Source organism: Salvelinus sp. IW2-2015, linkage group LG16 (assembly GCF_002910315.2).
Source record: "Salvelinus sp. IW2-2015 linkage group LG16, ASM291031v2, whole genome shotgun sequence".
In the NCBI taxonomy this organism is placed as follows: domain Eukaryota; kingdom Metazoa; phylum Chordata; class Actinopteri; order Salmoniformes; family Salmonidae; genus Salvelinus; species Salvelinus sp. IW2-2015.
The window spans coordinates 22,040,469-22,057,836 of record NC_036856.1 but is presented as its reverse complement, the minus strand read 5'-3'; the positions used below and the strand labels follow the sequence as shown (position 1 = coordinate 22,057,836).

General features: G+C 39.6%; 1 protein-coding gene across 1 annotated transcript in view; it reads right to left on the bottom strand.

Annotated features, from left to right (window-relative positions):
- si:ch211-51h4.2 (uncharacterized) overlaps nt 1–17,368 on the bottom strand; it is a 114,363-nt gene that overhangs the window by 77,942 nt on the left and 19,053 nt on the right. Inside the window, exon 6 of the mRNA XM_024003621.2 lies at nt 13,474–13,609. Coding sequence (XP_023859389.1) covers nt 13,474–13,609 — 136 coding nt within the window. The remainder of the gene's footprint in view (nt 1–13,473; nt 13,610–17,368) is intronic.

Here is a 17,368-nt window from a genome sequence, read left to right as displayed (position 1 = left end):
ATCTGTATATCGTGTTGTCGTTTCTACTTTGGCATACCGTATGTATGTATGGAGCATAATGTATTTACAGTTTTATTCATGTTTTCAAGTACTGGTGACAAATTATGCATTCCGATTCTTGCATAGATTGTAATGTACTTTTTTGAAGGTTGTACTGATTATGATGAGTTAATGCTAGCTATTTGCCAGCTATGTGTGGCACCATGTTTGTTGACATTATACAATGCATTCTGGGTGTCATCTAAACCTCTGTCAGACCAAATATATTATAACAAATGAGGTGAGGGATGGTTCACTCATCTTTCGAGTAAACTTCCGGAAGTGAATGAAGGGAAATTAAATGATGGTAGACGACACACCCCCTTCAACATACATACTGCAAACTGATCAAAATTCTTGTCTCCTCATCTTATCTATGGTTGACCGGAAAAAACAAACATGGCGGAGCGCAAAAACTACCCTTTGTCGGGTAATTTAGATTTTTACTCAATTATTTAGATCAATGGTGAGCTCACCCATGATGTGATGAATTGTAAATAGTCATTTATATTAGCWAATTCATATTGTTTTTTTGTCAACCGAAAGCTAGCTAAATATGACTGCTTGTGTTAGGTCAATATTTCCTCAGTTAGCACTAAAACTAATGCAGCCCACATTTTCTGGTTTGGATGATTGTGTTATGCTGTCGCCACTTCTGTGAATGTCTGAACATTGCATCCAAAAATAAATGGGTCACATTCAGGACATAACACTAAGGACTGTGTTTGTGGAAAATGTTTCTGTGAAAAAAAAGTGTTCCCAGCTTAAACGCTGACTGTTGTTTCAATCAAAACTAGACGTTCTAAAAAGTGTTCTYATCACACCGGTTTCAGTGTATGTTGCAGGGACCACTGTATAATGATCACACCCGTGTGTTGGTACACATCAAAAGGGTAATCCGCTTATTGATATGCCACACCTGTCTGGTGGATATATTATCTTGGCAAAGGAGAAATGCTCACTAACAGGGATGTAAAAAACATGTGCACATAATTGGAGAGAAATACGTTTTTTGTGCCTATGGAACATTTCTGGGATCTTTTATTTCAGCTCATGATACATGGGCCCATCACTTTACATATTGCGTTTATATTTTTGTRCAGTATACAAAACAAGTTTTGAAGCCACATAATCCAAAAGAAAGGGTACATCAAATAGTTTTTCCTAATATAACTGTGATTCACAAATTATTATGATTTGATTCACCACGATTGAACTGAATCGCAACTAATACAATGGCGAAGTTAATCGTTTGTTTCATAAAATAATAGCTTTAATGTATCATATGAATCGATCAAAAAAGCGAATCAACTTTGTATGGCCTTATTCGCGAGTGTCGGTGGAAAGTTTTTTGGGGCATGACAAAAACATAAATACATGCTAATAATAGCTAACCAGTTAACTAGAGGGTGCAATGTATGTTTTGAATTGGCTACCTAATTACAGTTTTTTGATCGCTTTGGAACTATTTTCACAAGTATGAGATAAAATTTCACAACTCAAAACAGATCATCAAACAGGCTGTTTTTTTTTTTTTTTCACATTTTCAATTGACAGAAGTACAACATACACAATCACACAGTAACTTTTTCACCAAACCTAATTAGTGTTTCATCTAGAAATACCTTTAAAGTAATTGCCTTTCACAATGCAATGCTCACAATCATTTTCATATGATTCTCTTCTCATTTGTTTAAATACATTTGACCATCACTTAATCTAACTGTGCTTAATGGTTAATCCCTTAACCATTTGGTAAGCCTATAGATTTTTAACTGGTTTGTCTACTATATATGGATTTTGAGAAATACAGAAATAAAATGTGTGTTTGTAAAGTATAAACATCTAAATGACATGTATGATACATGATAACCATACAAAATGACTACTTGTTATCGCTAATTGATTTCACATAGTGGTAACCACAATTGGTCACTATTTAAAAGGGGGTGTTTGAACACTTGCAATTTCTTTCAAGATGGAGCAGGATAAACAGCAAGGGAGAGGAAGAAATCAGAGAGATGGGCATGGGCCCCATCAGAGATCAAAGAGGTGGGCATGGGCCCCATCAGAGATCAGAGAGTGGGCATGGCCCATCAGAGTATCAAAGAGTGGGCATGGGTCCATCAGAGATCAAAGAGGTGCATGGCCCCATCAGGATCAGAGGAGGTTGGGCATGGGCCCCATCAGAGTCAAAGAGGTGGGCATGGGCCCCATCAGAGATCAGAGAGGTGGGCATGGGCCCCATCAGAGATCAAAGAGGTGGGCATGGGCGCCGTCAAAGAGGTGGTCATCAGAGAGAGGGAGGCAGACGACAGAGAACTGTTGTGTCCGGGCCATCGTCGTTGACCAGGTGGTGAACAGAAGCCTCACCATGGCAGAGGCTGCCAGATTAGTTAACCCAAATCCGAAAAGATCAACTGTCAATTCGATCATGAGACCATTTCGATAAGAAAACCGTCTGCAGGACATGCACTATGCTTTACCATTACATTTACAGTAAATTACATATTGTAATGCATGTAAATTCACAAAACATGTTACAGCATTCTTACAGTATGATGTATTGACAGTATACTCTGTTCTAACCTCAGAATTGACAGAAGACCCTGTGGTGGTGGCCGTGGTCGTGTGCTGACCCACCAGCAGGAGTGGGCAGTGGTTGAAATGGTGAGGGCCAGGAATGACATATGGCTGTCCGAAATAAAGCAGACCAAAGGAGAACGATGACACCTTTGCCAGTATGGCATCCATCAGCCTACCAACAATCGCCCCCGCCTTTTTGAAGAGGCACCAGGTATCTATGAAACACAGTTACCTGGTGCATTTAGAGAAAAACAACAACCGGGTGAAACAACTGCGGGCCGAGTATGTTCCGGTACAGCACTATATACTGTATTAGGGTTACTATTTGATACACATGATACTTCACAATATCATATTGGAACTATACTGTAAAATTAACTAAACAAAATATATTATTAGAAGTATATCTATGTTGATGAAGTGGGCTTCAATCTGGTAAAAACTCGGCGCCGTGGACGGAACCTCATCGTCTAACAGCGACTGTCCAAGTGCCTGGACAACGTGGGGGAAACATCTATCTCTGACGATGGTGTGGTAGGACGTAGGCCATTACTTGGATCCTACAACTCTGCACACTTCATTGTGTTTCTTAATGAAATTGAAGGGGTCACCTACAGCATGTCATTGTGTGGGACAATGTCAGGTTCCACCATGCAGAGGTGGTTCAGGCATGGTTTCGGGCCCATCCCCAATTCGTGACCCTAAACCTGCCCCCATACTCTCCTTTCCTCAACCCTATTGAGGATTTGTTTTCAGCATGGAGGTGGAAGGTGTACGATCGCCATCTTTATGACCCTCCTTCTGGCCATGGATGAGGCATGCGCCGGCATCAATGCAGACCAATGTCAAGCTTGGATTCACCATGCCAAAAGGTTTTTCCCGCAGTGCATGAATAATGAGTACATTCACTGGGATGTGGAAATCACGACTTCCACCGAAGGTGGTTCCTCTTCTTGTTCGGGCAGTGCTCGGCGGTCGCCGTCGCCGGCCTACTAGCCATCACCGATCCATTTTTCTTTTTCGGGTTGTTTTGTCTTTGGTTCATTCACACCTGGTTTTCATTTGCTTTAATTTCTGTGTGTATATTTACCCCTGTTTCCCGCTTAGGTTTGTGCGGGATTATTTTCATGTTGCTCATTGAGGTTGTCCTCAGTTTATTCACGTGTGTGCCGTGTTATAGGATAAGTAAGGAGCATTGTTTTTGTCCTTCCGTGAGTGACTGACTGTGTGTTCCTATGTCTTGGGCGTTTATTGGTATTGTACCTGAACAGTTTTTGGACTTGCTTATTAAAGACGCTAATTTGACATCTCTGCTCTCCTGTGCTTGACTCCTAACTACTTTCAGCACAAATTTGCAACAGTGGATGAGAATTTATGGCCAAATGCTCAAGACAGGCTTGATGCAAATGAATGCTTGCTAAACGTTATGTTATATTTTCATTCATTTAATTTCTTACATTTGATTACAGACAGTACACCTATGTTACAATCATATCTGAACAATTTAATAAAAACTTAGCATGAATGATTGTATAGGATGTCTTCATTGATCACACCTTTGATTATACATTGGATAGATATTATGGAAATTATAGATTATCTGTCAATTTTGTGGGGTAATGTAAGTGTATTGCCTAATGTGAAAACTGCGTAATCTACTGTAATTTACAGTACTGTAGCATATTACTTTCAGTACTTCTAAGGGCGATTTGAAACACGTATCTTGCATTGTTTTCTATTGGATTAACTGGTAGTTAAAATGACTAAATTGAAAAGATATCATTATGTTGTGTTTTGGTGATTAAACCAATGTTCCCATTACATTTCACAATAAACTTATTTTGAATCAATGGTTGTGTGGTGAGTGATGTTTGCAATCCAAATGAATGCACAATGACTGGTTTTGAATGAAAGAATGGTTGCGTTACAAGTGTGACCAGTTTGCAGTTTTGTATGGAGTTGTGAAAATGTACCACATACTTGTGAAAATAGTACCAAAGCGATAAAAAAAACTAAGTCTGTTCTCTAGCATATTTTATAGGCTAGGCCTACCTGCTGCTGCAAAGTCTAACATTCTCTCTTTCCTTGAGCAACAGCCCACTCGTCTTGCACACATGCAGGTGATGCGCACAAACAAAGACACGCTAAAGTGTCATTCTGATCCTAGCTGATAAATTGTATTTAATTGATCAAATAGAAAAAACTGTGCCTAAATAAATTACATTAACAGAAATTATGAAATACATTCCCAAATTTTAGGGATATGATCCTTTTCCAAAACTTTTCCAGGCCTGGAAAACACATTTAAAAATTCCAGGACTTTTCCAGGTTTTTCGTGACCATACGAACCCTGGAACCCAAAAGCATAATCCGCCTCCTAACTCCCTGTTGCGGTGATGCAATGTACCGTACTACACCACAATCCCGCTGCGGTATAAACTCAAAAGTTTTAATTGAGGAACCACTATATATGACAGCTACCCCACAAGGTAAAAATCTGTCGTTCTGCCCCTGAGGAAGGCAGTTAATCCATTGTTCCCCGGGCACCATGGATGTCGATTAAGGTATCCTCCCTCACCTCTCTGATTCAGAGGGGTTGGGTTAAATGCGGAAGACACATTTCAGTTGAAGGCATTCAATTGTACAACTGACTAGGTATCCCCCTTTCCCTACCCCATCCACCACCAATGTGTAGCACCCATAGGGGATGTATAGCAGCCATTTTTCAACAGAACACTCACCACTTATCAGCCATCACCCTGGACAGCAGTGGGGATGAGAAACAATGCAACTCATCCAAAGAAGGAAATGGTTCATATTCATGGTTCATATACTCTTTTGTAGAGACCACACTATAATAGACAAGCTATTGCTGTTAAGAAACATTACAATGATTTTCAAGAGCACAGATGGCAAAATCTTTGAGAAGAAATGACGAATGTGCTTCAATGTAATATACAGAATGTCTGTAATGTCTGTCTGAGGGTCTGAACTGGTCTTATTTGTTGAGACATTTAAAAGTTTTTATTATGAATGAGGACTCATCAGGATGAACAGAACAATACACATAATAGAGGTAACTAAGGTAGGCTTTATACTGTATATCCCTTCATTATTCTCAACATTAATTGAAAATAACTCTACAGTATTGTCATGACGTTGCCCTGTTGGGTGTTACCTTTCCCCCTTTTCTCTCCACTCTACAGAATGGACTCTTGGAAAGCCCTTTGTTAACATAGAGAGAGTTATGGTAACATAAAAATGTTGGGGAATGGAACAATATTTCCCTTTCTCAACCAGTTGAAAGTGTCCATTGGTACTTAAAGAATATGATGTCAGATCAGTTGGTGTCTGGGACATTATATCTGATGATAGGACGACATAAATTGTATCTTGGAAAGCCTACACATTCTAGTTATCAGATTCAGATGGACTTGCTGTGCAATTTAAATGTTTAATTAAAAAACTATTTGTGAAAAGATTAAATGTAATTCTAGCTTCTAAATGAGAGAATTATTTTCATAAGTAAACTATGCTCACTCAGTGACCACGCCCAAGTGAACAGACATTGGCTGAGAACTATGGAACACGCCGTTCTCTCCCCCAGTACAAAAGCCCATTGACGGAAGTCAACCTTAGTTCCCGATGATGTGAGGACTGGTGTCTATACGTTTAAAAAGGGCTAATTTCAACTACAACCTAATGAAATTAACATTTAGTTCCAGAAATGTTAGGACTGTTGTCCTAACGCTTAAAAGGGCGAATTTCAACATGGAGGTGACAATCACCACGCTGGAATGGTGAATTTCGACTAGACCAGCCAGAATTCAGTGCGAGCTGATTACAGCAACTTGGTATGATCTTTGAACGATTATTCACTAAAGAAGTGATACATCCTAGACGTCGAGTTATCAGCTGCAGCTGTAAACGTACGTGTCCTTAGAAAGGACAGACAATCTCCAAAGAACGACAGGGTACTTTAACGTATCCGCTCTACAACACTACGACCAGAAAGATTATTCAAAGAACAATGGCGATCTCTGCTGGATAAACCAGTCTTCCATCTTCGACCCATCTATCGAAYCGCAGCTCAAAGTAAATATATATATATCTTGCATTTTCCTTCTCCAAATGGGCGGTTATAAGAATGCATAAGATTCTGTATTTACAGGTAATGAGTGGAGAACAGGAGGGCTTCTTAAAGTAAAACTAACAGGTCTGTGAGAGCCGGAATTCTTACTGGTTGGTAGGTGATCAAATACTTATGTCATGCAATAAAATGCAAATTAATTACTTAAAAATCATACAATGTGATTTTCTGGATTTTTGTTTTAGATTCCGTCTCTCACAGTTGACCTATGTGTACCTATGATAAAAAATGACAGACCTCTACATGCTTTGTAAGTAGGAAAACCTGCAAAATCGGCAGTGTATCAAATACTTGTTCTCCCCACTGTATATGTAATTCTGTGTGATTATTTAGTTATTTAGTAAATAAATAATTAAGCCAATTTGTGTATTGCTGATTCAACTTATTAGCTAGAGTTCGTGCAGATAACCAAGTACTTACGACAATCAGAATGAGACCGATCGAGGTGACGATTAATAATTGACTGCTATTGATATAAAAGATCTTCAGATCTTTAAGAGAGTGGATTCGGGAGATAACCGCTCTATATAAATTAATGCTTCCGTGGTGCCCCAGGTTATTAATGGTTTAATTGTTGCATGGTTTAATTCAATCACGTAATCAATTAATTGTTAGGTAATCAATATGATAAAATAGCATGACATATAATTTTATCATAGTCAGACACGACAGTATGTTTTCAATAATCAAATAACAAATGTTCAAACCTGAGGCTATTAAATATAAAACATTGTGTTTTCTGTGTGGATCCAAACATTATCAAAAGAACAGTAAAGTGAAATGAGTGCCATTCGACTAAAGGCCTTACAACAGGGATCATCAACTAGATTCAGCTGCGGGACGATTTTTTTCTTGTGCAAACCTTGCTTACATTTGTATAAGATCACTTGTCTCTCCATAACGAGTAGGAATACTTGGTAATAGATTTCCCAAATCAAAATCACTTGGAGCTGATTTCCTGGTGTTTTTACGTGTCCAACAATGAAATGTAAAAAAATGTATACATAAATTGGGGGGGCAAATAAAACCACCCCCGAATACGGCCCGAGGGCTGCCAGTTGGGGAGCTCTTCCTTACAACCGTACCATAGTGATTCATAGGAGGATTCCCCTTTATGGGTTAGGAAACTGTGTGAGTATTCACAGCCCCTTGACTTTTTCCACATTTTGTTGTGTTACAGCCTGAATTTAAAATGTATACAATGTAGATATTTGGTCACTTGCCTACACACAATAACCCATAATATGAAAGTGGAATTATGTTTTAAATAATTTTTTACAAATRAATAACAAATTAAAACCTGAAATGTTTTGATTTAATTAAGTATTTCCATGGCAAGCCTAAAAAGTTCAGGAGTAAAAATGTGCTTAGCAAGTCACATAGTAAGTTGCATGGACTCACTCTGTGTGCAATAATAGTGTTATACAGTAAATCCCTGACTGGTGGCAATTAGCAGGCCAGCAGCTAACACTCTTCCTGTCCTGGTCTCCTCTTAATGAGTGCCAGGTAGCCATCGAACTCATCTGCATATTCAATCGGAGGCTTGGCAGCCAGACACCTTCCTCCGACTGTTTAACATTACTCCTGACCCTTACAGAACTGGAACCAGAGATGTGGGGCCCAATGGAAGAGGATCTAGGAAGATCTGTGGATTCTGTGTTACCAAAGGAACTGGAACCACAGAGAGAGTTGGTACATATAGGTGGATTGTGAACAAAACCCAACTAATGTCACAGATGTAGAAGTGCAACATAGGCAGATGCGGTGGATTGAGACGCATCCAACGCAAAAAAAGTAGATACAGTTGAAGTCGGAAGTTTACATACACTTAGGTTGGAGTCATTAAAACTCGTTCTTCAACCACTCCACAAATTTCTTGTGAACACACTATAGTTTTGGCAAGTCGGTTAGGACATCTACTTTGTGCATGACGCAAGTAATTTTTCCAACAATTGTTTACAGACAGATTATTTCACTTATAATTCACTGTATTACAATAACAGAGGGTCAGGAGTTTACATACACTAAATTGACTGTGCCTTTAAACAGCTTGGAAAATTCCAGAAAATGATGTCATGGCTTTAGAAGCTTCTGATAGGTTAATTGACATCCTTTGAGTCAATTGGAGGTGTACCTGTGGATGTATTTCAAGGCCTACCTTCAAACTCAGTGCCTCTTTGCTTGATATCATGGGAAAATCTAAAGAAATCAGCCAAGACCTCAGAAAAGAAATTGTAGACCTCCACAAGTCTGGTTCATCCTTGGTAGCAATTTCCAAATGCCTGAAGGTACCACGTTCATCTGTAAAACAATAGTACGCAAGTATAAACACCATGGGACCACACAGTCATCATACTGCTCAGGAAGGAGATGCGTTCTGTCTCCTAGAGATGAACGTACTTCGGTGCGAAAAGTGCAAATCAATCCCAGAACAACAGCAAAGGACCTTGTGAAGATGCTAGAGGAAACAGGTACAAAAGTATCTATATCCACAGTAAAACAAGTCCTATATCGACATAACCTGAAAGGCCGCTCAGCAAGCCACTGCTCCAAAACCGCCATAAAAAACAACTGCACATGGGGACAAAGATTGTACTTTATGGAGAAATGTACTCTGGTTTGATGAAACAAAAAATAGAACTGTTTGGCCATAATGACCATTGTTATGTTTGGAGGAAAAAGGTGGAGGCTTGCAAGCCGAAGAACGCCATCCCAAACGTGAAGCACGGGGGTGGCAGCATCATGTTGCTTGGGTGCTTTGCTGTAGGAGGGACTGATGCACTTCACAAAATAGATGGCATCATAAGGGAGGAAAATTATGTGGATATATTGAAGCAACATCTCAAGACATCAGTCAGGAAGTTAAAGCTTGGTCGCAAATGTGTCTTCCAAATGGACAATGACCCCAAGCATACTTCCAATGTTGTGGCAAAATGGCTTAAGGACAACAAAGTCAAGGTATTGGAGTGGCCATCACAAAGCCCTGACCTCAATCCTATAGAAAATCTGAAAAAGTGTGTGCGAGCAAGGCGCCAGCTCTGTCAGGAGGAATGGGCCAAAATTCACCCAACTTATTATGCGAAGCTTGTGGAAGGCTACCCGAAACGTTTGACCCAAGTTAAACAATTTAAAGGCAATGCTACCAAATACTAATTGAGTGTATGTAAACTTCTCACCCACTGGGAATGTGATGAAAGAAATAAAAGCTGAAATAAATCATTCTCTCTACTATTATTCTGACATTTCACATTCTTAAAATAAAGTGGTGATCCTAACTAACCTAAAACAGTGAATTTTTTACGAGGATTAAATGTCAGGAATTGTGAAAAACTGAATTTAAATGTATTTGGCTAAGGTGTATGTAAACTTCCGACTTCAACTGTATCTAGCTTAAACTGGAATGTTTGAATTATGCAAATGTGATTTCAGTGAGAGCGCGGATGTCGACCTTGTGGGGCTAACAGGATTTTTGAATGACTATCTCATCTCTGTGCCTCACACACACAATTATCAGTAAGGTTCCTCCGTCGGGCAGTGAATTTCAAACACAGATCCAACCACAAAGACCAGGGATGTTTTCCAATGCCTCACAAAAAAGGGCACCAATTGGTAGATATTTTTTTTTTTTTAAAGCAGACACTGAATATCTCTTTGAGCATGGTTAAGTTATGAATTACACTATGGATTGTGTATCAATACACCTAGTCACTACAAAGATGCACGCATCCTTCCTAACTCAGTTGCCGGAGAGGAAAGAAACCGCGGAGTAATTTCACCATGAGGCCAATGGTGACTTTAAAACGGTTACAAAGTTTAATGGCTGTGATAAGGGAAAACTGAGGATGGATCAACAACATTGTAGTTACTCCAAAATACTAACCTAATTGACAGAGTGAAAAGAAGAAACCCTGTACACTATAAAAATATTCCAAAACATGCATCCTGTTTGCAACAAGACACTAATGCAATACTGCAAAAAAATGTGGCAAAGCAATTCACTTTTTGTCTTGAATACAAAGTGTTATGTTTGGAACAAATCCAATACAACACATTACTGAGTACCACTCTCCATATTTCCAAGCATAGTGATGGCTGCATCATGTTATGGGTATGCTTGTAATCATTAAGGACTGGGGAGTTTTTCAGGATAAAAAATAGCTCAAGCACAGGCAAAATCCTAGAGGAAAACCTGCTTTGCACTAGACACTGGGAGATCAATTCACCTTTCAGCAGAACAATAACTTATAACACAAGGCCAAATCTACAAAGGAGTTGCTCATCAAGAAGGCAGTGAATGTTCCTGAGTGGCCGAGTTACAGTTTCGAATCTATGGCAAGACCTGAAAATGGTTGTCTAGCAATGATCAACAACCAATTTGACAGAGCTTGAAGAATTTTTTAAAGAATAATGGGCAAATGTTGCACAATCCAGATGTGGAAAGCTCTTAGACTAACCCAGAAAGACTCACAGCTCTCATCGCTGCCAAATGTGCTTCTACAAAGTATTGACTCAGGGGTGTGAATACTTATGTAAATTAGATATTTCTGTATTTCATTTTCAATAAATGCCCAAATTTCTAAAAACATGTTTTCACTTTGTCATTATGGGGTATTGCATGTAGGTGAGTGAGAAACAAAAACATATTCAATCCATTTTGAATTCAGGCTGTAACAACAAAATGTGGATTAAGTCAAGGGGTAGGAATACTTTCTGAAGGCACCGTATATGTATGTGTGTGTGTGTGTGTGTGTGTGTGTGTGTGTGTGTGTGTGTGTGTGTGTGCGCCTGTGTGTTAAGAGACAGGTGTGTGTGTGCCTGTGTGTGTGCGCCTGTGTGTGTGTGTGTGTGTGTGTGCGCCTGTGTGAGGGGGAACATCTATAGTTCATTCGGAAAGTATTCAGACCCCATTACTTTTTCCACATTTTGTTACGTTACAGCCTTATTCTAAAATTGATTAAATTGTTCTTTCCCCCTCATCAATCCACACACAATACCCCATAATGACAAAGCAAGTAAAGTAACAGTAAAAAAATACTAAACTGAAATATCACATTTACATTAAGTACCAGTCAAAAGTTGACACACCTACTCATTCAAGTTTTTTWTWTTTTATTTGTAGACATCAAAACTATGAAATAACACATATGGAATCATGTAGTAACCAAAAGTGTTAAACAAATCCAAATATATTTTATATATTCGATTCTTCAGAGTAGCCACCCTTGCCTTGATGTCAGCTTTGCACTCTTGGCATTCTCTCAACCAGCTTCATGAAGTAGTCACCTGGAATGCATTTCAATTAACAGGTGTGCCTTGTTAAAAGTTAATTTGTGGAATTTCTTTCCTTCTTAATCTTTTTGAGCCAATCAGTTGTGTTGTGACAAGGTAGGGGTGGAATACAGAAGATAGCCCTATATGATAAAAGACCAAGTCCATATTATGGCAAGAACAGCTCAAATAAGCAAAGAGAAATGACAGTCCATCATTACTTTAAGGTATTTCTTTATGTTATTTTAAATACATTTGCTAACATTTCTAAAAACCTGCTTTTGCTTCATCATTATGGGGTACTGTGTGTACATTGATGAGGGAAAAAATATTTTATACATTTTAGAGTAAGGCTGTAACATAACAAAATTTGGAAAAAAGGGAAGGGGTCTGAATACTTTCCGAATGCARTGTATGCAGAGTTACAACTTTACCTTTGTCACAAAGTCAGCCTGCCTGCCAGGGTGTGATTCATTAGCTGGTCCCCACAGGGTCTTACCATTAAATAATGCAGTAAGGCATGAGATTAAATGACATCATTGAAAAGCATGGCCCAAATTAGATGCAGCACATATACCCACAAGGCATAGGCGTAGCTTGGATTCATAGATATGAAAAAGGTCAATTCACTACCCATGATAAAGAATGTTCTAAGGGAAAAAATGATGGAGGTACAGTAGCAGACACATTCTGTATCAATATTTGAACAAAATGCTAAGGATTCACACAAACACTATGCTGAGGCCAATTTGTACATGAGAAGCCTTCTAATGCAGAACTTCAGAAATGTTTTTCATAGAATAAAAATACCAAGTAGACTCCTATTAATGGTTAAATGCTTCCAAATATCAGACTAATTGACAATACGAATGGGCACTAGTTTGTACTACATAAACACTGTTAAGGCCAAGTAGACGGAATCCAGCCATGAGTCTATTTCTGAGAAATCCCCTCTCTCACAAAGACAGTTGATGGCCTTTTCTGCAGAGCCAACATATTTCTCAAGGTGTAAAACATGGGGCYTAATGGATGGGAGGCTGCTGACACTAAGAGAGCTGGTGACAAATGTTGATAATTGAAACGATGGGTATTAACATGCCAGGGGACATGGTTGATGTGGTACAGAGGAATAACTGAAGCCCCCTGACACCGCTGTATCTGGGCTTTGGTATCATACATGTTGTTTGTTTATTTAGGAAGCCTCTATACAATTGGAGCATGTTATAATCTCCTCATGAATATCTGAAATGTGTCGAGTGATCCATTAGAATCTGATCTTAATCTAACTTTGTAGAACACTTTTAAGTTTAATTTCCCTCCACTGATTAYGCCTTATTTATTTCCCTATGGTCCAAGTTGTGGTGTTATTCTGTCATTAGACTTCTTTAATATGGCAGCTAGCTGTAGTCGTCTGTATTAGTGTAACTTACAACTGGAAGAGTAGGATGAAGTTGAAGGCATGGCTCATAGGCTTGCTGAGGAAGAGGAGCCCCAACACATGGAGATTAGGCTGTAGCTTCTCCTCCAGAGTCTGTCTGGCCGCGTCCTGCTGCAGGAGGCCCGTGTCTGAAACAGAGACGACACGTTTCAGAAATCAAACCTCCCTGGGAGACAATGCTGTATTTCTGGGAGAAACAGCGATTCCTGGTGACAGGTCCATTTTGGAGAATAAGCGTGAGGGATAAATGCAGTTGGGAACGGTGTGGCTCAGTCAGCCGCTGAGCGCGTAATGGATGAGTGGTGCCATCCTTCAGCGCCGCCGAGGTCCACAACACATCCCTCTCCATTGCCTCGCCATAGAAGACACACACTTTGATTCTGGGAGTACCTTCTCACTCCACTTTTATGTGGTAAATAATGAATCAGCAGAGAGATGAATGGGAGAGATAGAGAGAATGCAGGGAGAATGCAGTGAGATGAATACGGACAGATCAAAAAAGGAGGTGTTGAGGAGGAGGAGGTATATCAGATCACTGACAATAAGTCATAGCCTGATAATCCTTCTAGCAGCCTAACGGAACAGCAGATATGACAAAGCACATTGAAGAGTTATAACCCTGAATATGAACATAATGCCAGCTCATTCAAAATGTTTAGAAAGGCAAGGACTCCACCGTGCTCCAACTGATAATGCTATGGGCCTTAACAGTAACACTACAATGGCAGAGAGAGGAAGTGTGAGAAAGAGATKAAATAATATAGTGCAATATAATAAACTCATATCGCAGACACTCCAAGTGGCTCTTTAGAAATAAGTGCGTTTCTCTCAACACAACACTTGAACAGATTCAGGCATCTGTTTCTGCATGCAGATAAAACAAGCACACACATCACAAAGCAGTCTCTACATATGGTTTTACTCCATCTGGGTGAATGAGACATGAATGGCCACGGAATACAACATACTGTCATTACTAATGGCACACAAGTTTGGACTCGTCTATTAAAATTACAAATAGCTCTCAAAATCAGTTGTCAGTCAGCCAGGAATCTCTGTAATAAGTCTTTGGCAGCAGAATCAGATTCAATTTTGCACTGCGATAAGACTACTGTACCTCTAATGTAAGAATGAGAGGGGAATAGACTGCAGCAGCTAGAAGGCAATATCTGTCATTTCGCAGAAGAACCCATCTGCTATCCAACAGGACAGCCAAGTCATAAATATGAAGAGATGCAAGATCCCCCACACCTGTCACCCAACTCTCCCCAGCTTTGAGGGAAGAGTGAAAGGAACACAAACATAATATTTATCTGTACACAGCATTTAATGAGTGCTGAATGCAGTATGGTGCTAATGAGTTTGCATAAGCCGAGACATAACAGCCATTGTGGTCAGAGGTTCTTCCTCCTATTTGTAACGGCTGTCGTCTTCCTCTTCCTCGGACGAGGAGAGGAGAGAAGGATCGGTGGACCAATACGCAGCGAGGTATGATGACATAATGATTTATTGAAAGGACGAAGACGAACACGAAAAACTAATACTTGAAATTTACAAAATAACAAACACGACGTAGACAGACCTGAACATGGAACTTACATAACTACACGCAGAACTCACGAACAGGAACAGACTACATCAAACYAAACGAACAGCCAAAACAGTCCCGTGTGGTGCACATATACAGACACGAAAGACACAGGAGACAATCACCCACAAACAAACAGTGTGAACAGCCAACCTATATATGGTTCTCAATCAGAGGAAAACGTCAAACACCTGTCTCTGATTGAGAACCATATAAGGCTAATTACAAGTGACCTAAACAATGAAACACAAAACATATAATGCCCACCCCAACTCACGCCCTGACCCTCTAAACATATACAAAAATAACATAAAATAGGTCAGGAACGTGACACTATTGGACAACAATTCAATGGCTAATCTTCAAGTAATATTACAGTATACTCCAAAGGCAAAACACAACAGGATACAGAATTAGCTATTGATTTATTTTACACCTAGAGTGTCGTATAACTGTGTTTTTAATGACAGTTATGATATTAGGGGCCGACTATACGAAGAACTTTGGGAAATATCAGAGGAAGGTTTCTGGTCTCCCAGTCCTGTGATTCTTTGAAAGGATAAAGAGCATAATCTAATCCACCAGAAAAGACTGAACAAATATTACAACAAATATTATGGTTAAACTCAGGTATATTAATTGATAAAAAAAACAATATTTTAGTATTTTAAAAAATTAAAAAGGTATAATGCAAATTATATTATAACTAGGACTGGTGGATTTATGTCAAACGTGCAGCTAACAAAAATATATTGAAATGTCAGCTCTACTCAAAATTACAACCAAATAATTGCAGCATTACCGCAAAAATGGAAGAGGCAGGTGGAAGGGGGAGATAGTAAGGAACTTGTCTGTCGGCCCTGCATTAAAGACCAAAATTGYCTAAATAAAATTGTGATAAATGAAAAAGTATACAGTTTTCATTTAAGGACCAAAAATTGTACAGCTGTGCCATATAGATTGCTAAATAGTTGGGAAGACATTTTCTGGATTCAAAACTTTTTAAATTTATATGATTATACAAAATTCTTGCAACCAATAGAATGTTATATACAGTAACAGTCAAAAGTTTGGACACACCTATTCATTTTTATTTATTTAAAAAAAAAAAATTTCACCTTTATTTAACCAGGTAGGCAAGTTGAGAACACGTTCTCATTTACAATTGCGACCTGGCCAAGATAAAGCAAAGCAGTTCCCGCCCACAGATGAAGAGATAAATAAATAAATAAATACAGTAGGTAAAGAGGTAGTTGTTTGGGCTAAATTATAGATGGGCTATGTACAGGTGCAGTAATCTATGAGCTGCTCTGACAGCTGGTGCTTAAAGCTAGTGGAGGAGATAAGTGTTTTCCAGTTTCAGAGATTTTTGTAGTTCGTTCCAGTCATTGGCAGCAGAGAACTGGAAGGAGAGGCGGCCAAAGGAAGAATTGGTTTTGGGTGACCAGAGAGATATACCTGCTGGGGCGGGTGCTACAGGTAGGTGCTGCTATGGTGACCAGCGAGCTGAGATAAGGGGGACTTTACTCTAGCAGGGTCTTGTAGATGACCTGGAGCCAGTGGGTTTGGCGACGAGTATGAAGCGAGGGCCAGCAACGAGAGTGTACAGGTCGCAGTGGTGGGTAGTATATGGGGCTTTGGGTGACAAAATGGATGGCACTGTGATAGACTGCATCCAATTTATTGAGTAAGTGGTTGTTGGGAGGCTATTTTGTAAATGACATCACCAAGTCGAGATTGGTAGGATGGTCAGTTTTACAAGGGTATGTTTGGCAGCATGAGTGAAGGATGCTTTGTTGCGGAATAGGAAGTCAATTCTAGATTTAACTTTGGATTGGAGATGTTTGATGTGAGTCTGGAAGGAGATGTTTACAGTCTAACCAGACACCTAGGTATTTGTAGTTGTCCACATATTCTAAGTCAGAGCCGTCCAGAGTAGTGATGTTGGACAGGCGGGCAGGTGGCAGGCAGCGATCGGTTGAAGAGCATGCATTTAGTTTTACTTGTATTTAAGAGCAATTGGAGGCCACGGAAGGAGAGTTGTATGGCATTGAGCTCGCCTGGAGGGTTGTTAACACAGTGTTCAAGAGAAGGGCCAGAAGTATACAGAATAGTGTCGTCTGCGTAGAGGTGGATCAGAGACTCACCAGCAGCAAGAGCGACATCATTGATGTTACAGAGAAGAGAGTCGGTCCAGAATTGAACCCTGTGGCACCCCCACAGAGACTGCCAGAGGCCGGACAACAGACCCTCGATTTGACACACTGAACTCGATTCAGAGAAGTAGTTGGTGAAGCAG